This window comes from Dasypus novemcinctus, chromosome 2 (genome assembly GCF_030445035.2).
Source record: "Dasypus novemcinctus isolate mDasNov1 chromosome 2, mDasNov1.1.hap2, whole genome shotgun sequence".
Classification (NCBI taxonomy): domain Eukaryota; kingdom Metazoa; phylum Chordata; class Mammalia; order Cingulata; family Dasypodidae; genus Dasypus; species Dasypus novemcinctus.
In genome coordinates, this window is record NC_080674.1 from 44558346 (window position 1) to 44572773 (window position 14428).

Consider the following 14428-nt stretch of genomic DNA (forward strand, 5'->3'; position numbering starts at 1 on the left):
TACACAGTGTTCACACAACCATATGTAGTTTTGCGGTCTGTTTTTCATTTTTATTTGTCCCTTAAAATCTTTTAAAAGACATATTTGTCAGCAGCTTCATACTGTTATATCATATGGAGGGGCTATAATTTATTACAGGATATTTAGGGTCTGTCAATTTTTGCTATTATAAATAATGTTGTGATGAACATCTTTCTGTATCATCTTTATAAGCATGACTTCCAGCACACCATCTGTCCCTTTGAGCCCCTCAATTAGCAACATGCACCTCTAATAACTGATATTTGACATGTAGAATTGAAGCTGTGCAGCTAGAACTTGTCAAGGTGACAGATAGGATAGCAGTGGCCTGTCTCACATTCTAAAATAGACTGGATACAACTATAATTTTGCAGGCCATTTGTTTGGTTTAAAACTTGATGCCTCATTGATTCCACATAAGATATATTACAAAAGAATGAAGGTGACCTTAGAAAGAGCCAGCCATTTAGAACCCAATTAATCAAGCTTCAGGGTACTTTGGCACCCAGCACCATCCAGAAACATATGATCTGTCCAATTCTCATTACCATCAGAACTTAGGAAGAAAGTGGATTAGGTTTAGCTTGTAGGTACCCCTTTGTAAATAATAGAGAAACACAATCTTTAAATCTCGGGAGTGATGGTTGTGAGAGTTGGAGGTTTTTGCAGAAAGAGAATAAACAAGAACACATTCTAAAATTTGGTGAGCTTTAATGAAAACTACCTGGAAGGAGGAAACCTTGATTTAAACTTGATGTCACCTCACCTGAGGGATGGAATTTCAAATTAGAGATGTAGAACTGTGCTGTGCCTCTGCTTCTTGGTCAACTGAGACATATAAAATGTAGATACATTTTACAAATTCATAAGTTTCTTTAAACTAGGAGGCATTTGTTTTGCCAGTATCTTGCCAAAACAAAATCCATATTTTTGAAAAAGCCCTGAATTGGTTCCTAGTTACTTAAGGCAGAAGCATGTGTGCCTAGTTTTCATCTCTAGTAGCCTAAAAGATAAAGATTTTACCTTTAACTTAGAATTTATTTCATCTCCTAGGACAAGCTGGAGATTCTAGGTCCCAATTCCAAGTATTAGTTTTGCTCCTTGCTTCATGATGATCATTTTATCATAGCTCTTAACAGTTATTGTACTAAATTATTATATTAATATTAATATCAGAGTGTGAAAAATTCAGCTGGTAAATGGTATGCAAATTAGCCTAATGCAAACTTTAATGGATTAGGGCGCTCAAAAAATTCTTTAAAACAAAGGTAGATGAAGTCGTAAAAAGACCAACCAATCACCATTAAAAGGGAAGATGTCTACAAATAAAAGAATAAAATATTTTAAAACAAGCATTACTGATTTTAATCAAGCAATATGACTGTAATAGCTATTATAACCCATGGAAACATTTCTTTCCAATCATAGCTTTCACTAGGTTTGTTCAGATTCCATTTTTCTTTTATTTTAGTTAAATACATGACAGATCCCTTAATTTTCCATCACTTTCTGCTTTTAAAATTTGATTCAGTTTACATCTGCAATCTCATATCTAATGTAAATGTCATCTTCTCTCCAGTGCCAGCCAGGTTTGTGGACCTGTTTCCAACCTCTCCTACCTCACTGAAGATGGGAAGGATCATGTTTCATTCTAGGGCACCTCTCTCCCTTCTATTTCTAGTAGTAGTTCCTCTGGTTATGGAAGCCATGAAGGGGTCTAGCAGAGATGGCAAGGGTTGTTTTATGTTAGTCAGAGATGGAGTGTCACCTCTGGACTTGTCCTTACTGACTCTGGTTGTGTACGTTATTGGTGGTCCCTGGGTTTCCTTCAGATGGTGCTTTGATTTACCCGTAATTAAAGAGTTCTCTGTGCGAAGGACAGCAGGGTCTCCTTTTGGCACTTTGCAGAGGTTCATGTGTCAGACTCAGGATGGCCTCAGGGAACCTGAATTTCCTCTACTCTGTGTTCCTTCATGAAGAGCTATGGGGATTGCCAAATTCTCCATTCCTTCCCAGGGTCTTGGGACTTAGATGGAGAAGGGGCTATTGTACCCATCTTTTCCCCCAGTCATGACACACAACTCCTTCTCAATACAGGAGCACTGCAGTCCACCCTTGAAGAAGAATCCAGCCTTCAGCACTCCCCAGGCAGGAAGTGAACTCATGCTCATGTGAGGGAGAATTTCTTGGGCATGGATCATTACCTCCAGAAACTTCTTCAGCCCCCAACTCTCCAAAGGTAGCTACCAGATTCCACAACATCCAGCCAGTAAGAGCAGCACTTGTATATACTTCTTTGAAGGTAACCTCACACTTTACAAATGATTCTCTTGGATCTTCAGTCACCTGGCTTCCATGGATACTTTTAGTATCTTCCTCCCCCTCACCAAGGGAGGCAAAGGACTTACTATGAACATACATTCATGGGGCTGTACATTGCCAGGGCTCTATTTTCTCCCTCTCCTACTTCTGTTTTATAGCCTGGAAATTTGTGGGGTGGGTATAAGAATTGGGCAGCGCAGAGCCAGTTCAGTCCAGAAGGTTTCTTGACTCAAACATTATTGGTTTTTATTAGGATGTGGGAGTACATAATACTTCTTTGCTCTCAGTTTGGGGTCTGAGTTGCTATCTCCTGGGAAAAGAGAAAATCCCACTCAACTTTATTTTGTCACATCAAGGAAATACACCTTCTAATTCTAGGTATTTTCTCCCTCATTTTTGCCCTTTGATATTACAAGATGTTTAGACTTTGTTGACATCCTATGATTATTGGGAAGAGGGAGGAGCAGCACCTGGAAGGTTGTTAAACCTATAAATTCTCAGGCCCCACCCCAGACCTACTGAATCAGAAACCGTGGGTAAGTCCTGGATATCTTGTTAACTAGCCCTTCAGGTGATTCTGATACACACTGATATTGGAGAACCAGTCTTCTAAAGACTCTTTCTTCAATTTGAAATGACATCCTGACTTCTCTGGGAAAAATTGGTATCCACCTGGTGTGGTCTAAATAGGAAAGATAAGAGTCACTCTGCAAATCATTCCTTCAAAACTCTCTGACCATTTCCTTCCTTCACACACTTCAGCTTAAAAGCTTAGTGAAGAACTTTAGCTGAGGCAAAAAGGACCTCTTTTGGCCAGGTGGAGAGAATGGAACTCCAGATGTTTTATCTTAACTACTTTAAGCAAGGTAATTTCCACTTGAGTGTAATCATGTTTACAGTTTATTATAAGATTGTTTCCTTACATAAGATGAGGCTTAAGGGGGGGGACTCATCTTCCCTATTTTATTTCCTTTTTAGCACTTATCACCATCAAATATACTATGTATTTTATATATTTACTTGTTGTATGTCTTCTTGCTCATAAATGTGAGCTTTAGGAAGGCAAGGACTTTACCTGTTTTTTTTTTTTGCTGCTGATTCCCTGGAAATTTGAAAAATACTTGGCACATTGTAGATAACTCAGAAATTGTTTTGAATAAGTATATGAAGGTTGGGTTCTAGAATGAGTTTTACATGCTGTTGTAGATGTCTAAGTTTATTGATTCATTGAAATTATGAAATTTTGGTGTTTGTTCTTATTTCTAATAGTGAGGATGCTTAATACCACAGACTTCATAAAGTCCCCTCATCATTTTAGTGAAATGAACTAATCACTGAACAAGAAAATTTCTAGACTAATGTTAAAGTTATTACTTAGGGGTTTGCTACAGGGAGAAACGGGCTGAAACAGGGGAGATAAGACAGGGAAGTCAGGATGACAATAACTGTATGAAACTAATGCAAAAGAGTTCCTGTGATTAACTTCTGGGTGGAGCTGTCTGCTGTTTTTACAAGAATACCCTTTTGTAGGGATTATATTTGAATAGAAATTATGTTAGGCCAAACATCTCCCATGATGTAGTATTTCCACCTTCCTGTTGGCACATTTTACAGCTCCCACTTCACAGATGTTCACTGTTTTCTCATTCATCGACGATCCCATTTTGACGCAGTAGATTTGCCTTCCACCCTTGAAGCACTGATTGGGTAATAAGCAGACACACTTGGAAGTGGAATCTGCAATGGAAAAGGAGACAGTATGACTTGACTCACCACAGTAAGTTAGGGTTTCGCTTCACCTAACTCCTCCCCAGAATGGTGAGCTCCTTGGTGGCAATGTATGAGAAAGTTGAAACAATGGCAATGACCGAAAAGTCCAATTGACATTGAATGGAGTGATCAGGATGTAAGAGTGCTGAGTGCACTCTAAACCAGTAAGTTTCAGCAGTTGTTCTATCCCTGTCACCTCCCTCTGCTCACTGCCCACATTCAGGTAGTATGTCCTGTTAACTCTATTTCTACAATGTCTTCAGTCTAGTTTCCTCTTTCTTTTCTCACTGGCACTCCCTGAGCACTCACTTACTGAATGTGTGCTATGAAACCACGTATTATGCCAAATGCTTTACGTGATTTCTTTCATTTAATCCTAACAACACACATATGATCTATATATTGTCATACTAATTTTACAGATGAGTTAACTGAGCTCAGAGGGGTGAAGTGATTTGTGCATGGTCCCCCAATTAGAAAGGGGTAGAGCTAGGTTTTAAAACATAAATGACTTACAGGCCTGAACTTTTTTATATAACTCTATGTCAGATTTGTTGATTTTCTTTCTAGAATATTCCTTGGTTAGGCCTGGGGATATGAATTTTTTAATAATCAGTTAAATTGGGTGATTCATTCATGATGCCTGGTCTTGGAACAACCCGATCATTAACTATATAATTCATATCCATCTTGTGTTCATGAAGTGGTTTTAAAACAAGTATTTAGGGATAAAGTTATCAAAGTCAAGTGTTTTATATAAATTTTGAGTAAAGGAATATATGCTCATTTATATATTATGCATGTTTTAATTCAAATTCAAGGTCTTTCACAGTTTGCCCTCACCATCCCTTTCCTTCACTATCTTTTCTGCTTTCTCCATTCCAGGTGAATTAGCCCCCTCTCTGTTTCTCACAAGATGTTTAAGATGTTCCAGTCTTTGTCCTTTCAACCTTTATTTGCCAATCTGATGTACAGGTCTCACCACCTCTATGAAGCAGTCCACAGCCACTTAACCCCCACACTGATCTTTTTTTCTCACTTAAATGTTACTGGTGTGAATTTGTTAGAAATATATCAGACACTTTCATATTTCCTTGCTAGTTGGCTTTTTTTTTCTGCCTCCCCCCCCCCTTTTTTTTTGCTAGTTGGCTTTTTATATGTCTTTTCCCCAAGACAATTATATGTGCTTTGTTTGAGAGCAGTAACTATGTCTCATCCATCTGTTTGTCCCAGTCAGCCCTTCTCAAGGTGCTTAATCCTTCTTGATCATTTGATTTCAAATTTTTGGGGCCCATGTATAAGTAACAAAAAGATATATTGGATAGATCTTGGATAACTCATGTTGCTAAAATATCTGAATCAGCCTGAGTAACTGCAATGAGGTCCTTGAGTACTTCTTTTAGGCATGCATCAGGCCTTTCTCATGTGTTTCAACTGATGGGAGAAAATACAGGAAAGAAGAGGGGGAAATACTCATACATATGGTTTTCATGGGCATCTTTCCCTTGATAGGATCATTTCATGAATAAAAAACCCACGCCATTCCTTTTTTTGCCCTCTTGTCAATCAGCTGGAGAAAATTCTAGTAGTGGAAAGTCTTGTCTATTGGTGGAAGGGGTTTGGTGCAGGACAGGGGACTGTCCCACCTCAGAAGAGGATGTCAATTTCCTAGACTCATGGAAAGACCATGGACTGCACTCTTAGGAAGATTATCTTCAGACTACTAGCACCCAAAGGATCTTCCCACCATCTCCATTAATTCATCCTTCAACATCTAGTTCTCATGCTTCCAACTAATGAAACCCTCTCTCCCTAGGGTAATAAGACTTCTCCCCTTTCTTCTCTTATCTAAACTGCCTTACATTAAAATTATTCATGAAATTACTGTGTAAAGATACTCCCCCAACACCTGAGAACAATTTGAAGAATGCAATAGAGTCCTTCATCTTCAGAAACTTCACTATGCCTAATACGGTGACTTACATGTATTGGATGCTAGTTGTATATCTGCTGAATAAATTTTCCCTTTACTGTTGGTTGATGGTGAATATTTCTGAAATTCAGGAAAAACATTTAATATCCATAAAAAAGAGGCTCCCTGGGGGAGCCATTGATTTTGAACTTTTTAAAAGTAAATTTCATGTTACTTTAGTTCAGTTTAAACTTTTCCTTATTTCATTTTAGATAGAAAAGAAAAAGGGCAACAAAGGACATGATATAATCAAGAACATAATTTGATTGAGATGATACACAATTCAATTCAAAATTAATAATATCCCAACTTGCCATGAGTGGGTTGTGAATAAAATGAATTTTTAACTTTCTCTTTCTTCAAAAACACCATGGTTTGTGCATTGATGCCATTCTATAATGCCACCCCAAACAGAATTCTCAGGGGTATTGGCTTTTGCTCACAATTAAAGAAGGCTATGGAGGAAGACCATATCTTTAAGAAAAATAAAACTGAGTTTTCCGGTGGTGTGCAGAAATGAAAAAATTATTTTAAATTACTTAAATAAAATCTCTCAAAAAAATGTTCATGTTTTATTTTGATTCTCACATGATATTCTGCTAATTTGAACAATATTAATCTTGTCTAATTAAAACATTTTAGTATCCTTTTTTCAGATATACTTAGACTTCTGTAGTCTGTGGGAATTAGAAATATGTACAATAAATGATAACAGTAAAGAAAGATATTTAATGAAATTGTAAGCCATAGATGATTTTTCACTCAGACAGATTTGAAAAGAATAATTCATGGGAAAAATAGCAAAAAGAACAAATCTTTCTGTAGATAAGAACCATCAGGACATTTTTTCCATGATAAATGAGGAAGAATGGAAGCTAACTCACTAAACAATCCTCAAATACCTGACCTATAGTCAAGGACCATCTTTATCCTCCCTGCTATCCAATATCCTTTTATTTTTCTGTATGAATTTTTGACAGCAATGTTCTTAATGCTAGCAATTCTCAGAGAAAGGATGTTTTAAATATGAAATGTTGCATAATGTTTTTAAGTCTTTCTACCACAAACTATTGTTTCTAGGAGAGATACCAGCTGGGTAATGGTATTGGTCAAGCATCAAAAAGAAAAAAAAAGAATATTAGCTTTTACCTATAAGATGATGTAATGCTTTTTGGCAATGTACATATTGGACCCTGTTTTCAATTTCTTATGTAGAATTACCGTGTTCAGATATGGCATGAAGGTGGGAAAGCCCAGATATTGACCTCCTGATTTCCTACCATCAGATGTGACCTGCTGACAGTGCTACTCATGTCTTCCCTCTGCCATGAGTCCAATTCTACAACCTATCAAAGTAGGTGGAGCCTGGTGATCAGCTTTAAGTGGACCAAGAAAGAACTACATTTGGGTAATAAGACCTCTCCCCTTTCCAAGACTAAGCAGAACACTGAATTGGAAAGTGAAAGAGGAGTCAAGGGGAACAATAAGGCGTTTGACTTTGATTTTGCAAAAATCAGGTGGTTTTTAGAAAAAGTTAGCTCTAAATTGAACAAGTTTCTATTGCACACATTATGCCCTCATTTAAGATAATTTTTTGAAAATATATCACAAGGAAAATATTTGGGTTCTGCTAAATCCTAATTTCCAGCCCATCGCTGGGTATTATATGAAACTTAATTTGACGATTTCAGGGTAAAACATCACTCAGAGCAAATACACTGCTGTGAAGTCCCTGCTTCCAAGCAACTCACAAATGAAATATTAATGGTCAATAAACTTATGGAAAATGGAAATGTAATGTCACTTCTTAGTGATCAAATTGGCAAAAATATAAAACAGTGATAACTCCTAGTTTTGGTGAGGGTGTGGGAGGGCAGTCATTATCATATGTTGCAGATAAGTATATTACATGGTAAAAATATTTCTAGAAAGCAACTGATATGTTGTAAAACAAAAAACTTTGCATTTTAAAATAATTTTTACCTAGAAATTACAATTTTGTAGGACATACGCTAAAAATAATCTTAGATTATAGTTTTATTTGCGGTAGATTTATCTATTACAACACTGTTTATAGTAATAATATACTGGAAGAAAATTTAAATACCCTAAGAAGAACAAATCACAGAAAATCCATATAAACTTTTTACAGACATTAAAAATGATGTGGCAGAAAAACATAATGGCATGGAAATAGCTTCATGATATAGTAAGAGGAAAAAACCAGTATATAAAATAGTATGTTGTGTATGATCTCAATTTATTATTAAATTGTATTATATGAAGTGCCACCCTTACCTGTTTGTGTGAGGTTCCAGGCCAACATTTTTTTTATGGGGCTTCTGTCTACATAAACAATTCGAGTCACCCCAAATCAGAATATCAGCACTAACCTTTAGCTGTCCAATCTCAAGGAATCTTGTGAAAGAGGACCTTACTGGAAAGCAGGAGCTTTCTGCTCATCAGGAAGCCATCGGGAAATGAGGTCTAGTCACCCCCTGGTTGACTCCATTGGAGCAGCCCAGTACTCCTCTGAGCATCTGGTTGACCCCATGCATGGTAGTGGCAGTAGAGAATCAGAGAATGAACCAAAGAGGAGAAATGCTGCCCAGACCCATGCAGGACTCTGCATAAGTCATCCCTCCTCAATAGTACTGCCAGGCCTGTCTTGTTTCTGGAACTAAGAGACTTAAAAATTTTGAAAAAAATGCTTCCAACAATTGGTATCCACAAGGAACCCAGTCCAGGTTCAGGTATCCCTATCTGGAGAGCACTCCTGACTCCAGATGGTTCCAGCCACCAGAGGATGACATAGAAAATTTTGATGAAGTTTCTCCAAACCTTGGGGCCCTGAAGTATGGGATCAGAACAGCACCTTCACTTGCTGAGGTCTAAGACACATACTAACTATATATGCATAGGGAAAGAACTGGAACAACACACATTTCCCGGGCCTCCTTGACTGGTGTGGAGCTGGCCCATGTGCAGTGCTGATGCGCGCAAGGAGTGCCCTGCCATGCAGGGGTGTCCCCCGGGTAGGGGAGCCCCACGCGTAAGGAGTGCGCCCCGTAAAGAGACCCGCCCAGCGCAAAAGAAAGTGTGGCCTGCCCAAGAATGGCGCAGCGCACACACGGAGAGCTGATGCAGCAAGATGACACAACAAAAAGAAACACAGATTCCCTGTGCCGCTGATAAGAATAAAAGCAGTCACAGACGAACACACAGCAAATGGACACAGAGAGAAGACAACAGAGAGAAGACAACTGGGGTGGGGTGGGGTAGAGGAAGGGGAAGGGGAGAGAAACAAAAAAAATTAAAAAAAGTTTTTAAAGTAGATATTTCTAATTGTGGACAGATTATATTTTTCTGTCTGTTTAAATAATTTCATACTTTTCTTTTTTTCACAATGAAAAGGAATTAGTTTTGATTAAGGAAAAGTTGTTTTTAAGAAAGACTATGTATCAATGCAAATAAGATATATTACTGGGACAGATATTAAGCCAGAGTATTTCTAGTATCTGGTTTCCTTTGGATCTTACCTGAACATTTTTCCCAATCATAGCAGGTATCATAGCCACAGGATTCTTTCTTTGTGCTATTGACTGAAAGTTTTGTCCTTTCAAGACCCCATTCTAACTGTTGGCCATCTTGGCAAGGACCCATATGTAGAAAATGGAGCTGCTGATTTTTCAAACATTTCTCAGCCAGAAACTCACAAGCAGATGAAGTAAAGTAATGGTTGGAGTCTGTATCAAACACACACAGTTCTTCTGAATAATGGCTGTCCAAGAGAGGAAAGCAAGTATTTACAAAGAAGCATCAGAAAAGAAAGGACATTTAGCCAATTTATCAAAATAACTTACCAGACTGTTTTCTTTTTCTTTTTTTTCCAAGTCAATTTTTTTGTTTTTAGTTCTTCCATTTCATCGTGCATGCTGCCTGGGATTCATCCTTCTACAATTTCATTTTAATCTTGTTTTTACTCCCAATTGCCACAAGTTAAGGTCTGAATTTTTAAAGGCTGGTATTCAAGATCTTCCATAACTTGGCTTAAATAGTCCTTTTAGTTCCCTGTCCTCCTAAATCCCTCTTTATCACCTGACAATTATTTTACATCTCCTAAACTGATTAGATTATTATTCCTTTGCTACAATTCCATGTCCTGCTTAGTTAGCAATGCACTCTCCTTTTGGCCTATCTCTGTTCAAGTCAATTCTTAGCTATACTCTGAAGCTTTCCATAACTAGCCTAGAGCATGATAGCCAATACTTCCTCTTAATTTGATAACACTCATTAATTGTACATCAATTTAACAATGCCATCTACAGTCTTATACCATTATCTAGCTTTTCGAGTATGTCTATATTGTGATTAAGAGCATGAACTTTGAAGTCTTTCCCTGGGTAACTTATTTAATCTCTTTAAGTAGGTGGATGGCTCTTGCTACCAAGAAATAACAAGTGGCTATAACCTTTCTCCTGCTGAGAGGACAAGATCTTCTTGGTTGCGCCAATCTTGAGCTCCTTCTCTGAGGTCAACTCTAGAGTCAACAATCGTGCACCTGTGTGTTAGACTGTTTCCAGGAACTGACCCCAGAGCCCATACCTGGGAAAAAAAGACTACTTTCTAAATTCAGACACTCTAAGAGGTGAGGACAGTCACTCGCCCAAACACCTCCAGTTCCTAACAAAAGCAAAAGAGGTCAGAGAAGCGTGCAGAGCTGACAGAGGAATTCCAGGGGCTAGTCTGTATTCTTGCCATTTGTTATGAAAAAGAGAAAGGAAACATAGTTTCCTCTGGGTTACGTCGACAATGTGAAATGTGTAGGTATTCTCAAGAAGGCCATCTGCTCTGTGAGACCCCTCCAGCAACAAGGAGTTGTGAGGTGTACCACTTATGGTGGATACTGAGGAGGGCTGATAAAGTCACCTATGGGTTGAGTCTCCCATGTCAGGGGAATTATTCAAAGACCCAATACAAAAAATAATCTATGTGTCCTTATAAGCAATTACTCACCTGTAGCACAGAGGAACATGAGAACTATTCAATGTTAAAAGTAAAGTATTAACAACTGTGGCAGAGTCTATTGGCTTCTCATCCCAATGTTCTTTCACTCTGTCTTCCTTAGTAATTTTTTTTTTCCTGAGGTACCAGGCCAGGGATTGAACCTGGAAGCTCATGTGGGAAGCTGGTGCTCAACCATTGAGCCAAATCAGCTCCGCTGACAGTGAACTGTTGCTTGTTGTTGTTATTTTTTTCATTTGTTTTGATTTTTTGTTTTGATTTTTGTTTGTAGGAGGCACTGGGAACCAAACCCAGGACCTCCCATGTGGGAAGCAGGTTCTCAACTGCTTGAGCAACACCCACTCCCTCTTCTTTAGTAATTTAACTGGAATTGCATTTAGAGTGGCTATACATCCAGCCATAGGACTGTATTTCATAGCCTCCCTTGCAGGTAGCTGTGGCCGTATACATAAGTGAAATTTAAAGAAAGAATCAGGTGATGAATCATCTAGGATATCTCTTAAATGAGGGAATGTACTCATTTTTGGTCATCCTTCCCTCCTGCACCAGCAGAGCAATCTTGGACCATGCAATAAATTTAAGGAAGGTGGAGCAGAGAGCTAGAAGAGGCCTCAGACCTATGTGAAATAAAAGACTCACAATACTAGCCTTAGATTGCCTACCTCTGCATTTATTTCATGAGACAGAGAGACTACATTTTATCTTAAGCTAATGCTATTTTGGATTTGTCTATTAAATGTAACTGAAACTAGCTCTTAAATTAATAAGAAAATTTTCATTCCTGGGTTTGTTCATGTAAAGAAAAGACAATGTACCAATTAAGAGAAGAGACTCATGGTATATGACACTTATACCAAATACGTATCATTTATCTTCTCCATAATCTCTGCCCCAGCATGAAGGAGTAAACTGCTAAAGGAGTGTGTATGTATGTGTGTAGTCCACTTACATACCACTTCATCCATTCCAAGCTTTGAGAGCCACAACATGCCCTGAACTTAGGAACAGGGGCAAGAACTGTGAGATAATTAATCTTAAGTTTTAAAATGGACAGGAGTAAAACTTTATAACCCAAATAAGACTGTTTTAAGCCAAGCAAACTTAGAGAACCAAGCTGAAAGAGAATTAAGAAACCTTGCTACTCAGTAAGGAAGGAAAGGTTCAAGAGAGCACAGTGGTCTCAGTTATATGAAAAATTAATGCATTTCATGTCTGTGCTACAATAAGCTCAACTCCTCTATCAAGTTGGTTACACTAGATTAGGTTTCTCAGTTTCCAAACACAGTTAATAGAGTATCTCGTACCTACAGTCTTCTTCTGGAGACAAGCAAATGCATTCAGATCCTGACTCTTTTTGTCCTGGGTGACAATGGCCCTTTAATTTTGTCAGAAAATCTGGAAGAAATGAAAAGGGAGAAAAGAACAGTGCGCAGCATGGATTCCAAGTGGTAAGTTTGAATTCAGGAGAAAAAGGCAGTGGTGAAGGGTTCTCATTTATTCCTGGAGTGAGAATGTTCATTTTGTCTTTTCCAAATACATTGTCATGAAATATTCTATTTGAAAGGTCCTCTTCAGTGCTCACGTATTGTCATTTTCTAACCCAGAACTGCCATTAAGTTTTTTGTTTTTTTAAAAAGATTTCTTTTACTTATTTCCTGTCTGCCCCTGCCCCATTCCCCCCATTGTCTGCTCTCTGTGTTCATTCGCTGTGTGTTCTTCTGTGTCTGCTTGTATTTTCATTAGGCAGCTCTGAGAACTGATCCCAGGACCTTCCAGAGTGGGAGAGAGGCAACTACACTCTTGAGCCAACTCAACTTCCTGTTCTGCTACATCTTCTTATTTTCTCTCCTCTGTGTCTCTTGTTGCGTCATCTTGCTGCACCAGCTCTCAATGTTGGCTGGCACTCCTGTGTGGGGTGGCATTCCAGTGTGGGCCGGCACTCTGCATGGGCCAGCTCAATGCATGGGCCAGCTTTCTCTCACCATGAAGCCCTGGGCATCGAACCCTGGACCTCCTATATGGTAGATGGGAGTCAAATTGGTTGAGCTACATCCGTTTCCCTGCCATTAAGTTTTGAGAGCTAAAGAACATGGAATTGTTCATATTTTCATTTGTTTTCCAAATATTTATTGATCATCTATGATGATCCCAACCTGTGTTAAGTTCTTGGGCTAGTGATGTGAGCAAAATCTGACCTAGACCTGTGCTCACAGAGGCAGAGTGCCTCTGAAGGGGCAGAAAGAGGTTAATGAAACACATTAGTACAAATCTAATTCCTACTGTTATTGGTGCTATTAAAAATAAAGCACACAACCAAGAAAATCAATGTGCCAGGAAGGTTATGTTGGGGACTGAATTATATCCCCCACAAAAGACATGTTGAAGTTTTAAAACTTCACACCTGTGAGTGTGAACCCATTTGTAAATATGAACTTTGAATACGTAATTATTAGTTAAGATGTGGACTCATTTGTGAATAGGATCTTTGAAGATCCTATTTAGATGAGGCCTATTTGAATGAGGGTGAGTCTTAATCCATATGACTGGAGTCCTTATAAGGCAGAGGACACTCAGAAGCAGTTAGTAGATGCCAGAAGTCAGTGGAAACCAGAGTAGCAAGCACAAAGAGAGAGAAATCCCCATGTAATGGAGGATTGCCAGAATGCTGCCAATTCCGGTAGGAAGCAAGACCTGCCAATATTTTGATGTCTGACTTCTAGCCTTCAAAACCATGAGACAATAAATTCCTCTTCTTTAAACTAACCCATTGTATGGGATTTGTCATAGCAGTCCTGAAAACTAAGACAGAAATGGTACAATGGGAAGAAGGAAGGGGGAGTGTTTAAAGCAGAGGAAAACATCAGGTACAAATGTGCTCAAAGGAGAGACAGCATGTGATTTACCTGAAATTGAAAAGGCCAGTGTGGTTGAAGAGCAGAGAAACAAGAGCATGGAACATGATGCACCCAGAGAAATAAGTGGGTGCAGGTTGTGTAAGATATTCTAGGGCATTGGGAGGGTTTGTTTTGCTGGTTTTTTTTTTTTTCACTTTACTTTATTAAAGTGTTTTGAAGCAGGGGAAGGTGTGATAATGTTTGGTCTAGATTTTGAATAAGAAATTCATTCTGGCTTCTGTGTGGAAAATGGAATTGAAGAGGCATAGTGGACAAGAGGGCTATGTATAGACAATCTATCAGGTAATTATAGTAATTCATGTAAAAGAGGATGGTAATTTGGATGAGAGTGGCTGAGGTGGACATGGAGAGAAGAAGATAAATTTGAGAAACAGTTATCAGGTAAAATAGATGACATTATATA

General features: G+C 38.4%; 1 protein-coding gene across 6 annotated transcripts in view; it reads right to left on the reverse strand.

Moving 5' to 3' along the window:
* Nucleotides 1–1360: 1360 nt before the first annotated feature.
* Nucleotides 1361–14428, reverse strand: part of C6 (complement C6) — a 101786-nt gene continuing 88718 nt past the window's right edge. For all 6 annotated transcript variants that reach the window (XM_058308417.2, XM_004448210.4, XM_004448211.3 and 3 more), the window contains 3 exons: nucleotides 12415–12505; nucleotides 9625–9866; nucleotides 1361–4080 (listed from right to left, as the gene is read on the reverse strand). In XM_058308417.2, the coding sequence (XP_058164400.1) occupies nucleotides 3899–4080; nucleotides 9625–9866; nucleotides 12415–12505 (515 nt within the window). In that variant the 3' untranslated portion in view covers nucleotides 1361–3898. The remainder of the gene's footprint in view (nucleotides 4081–9624; nucleotides 9867–12414; nucleotides 12506–14428) is intronic.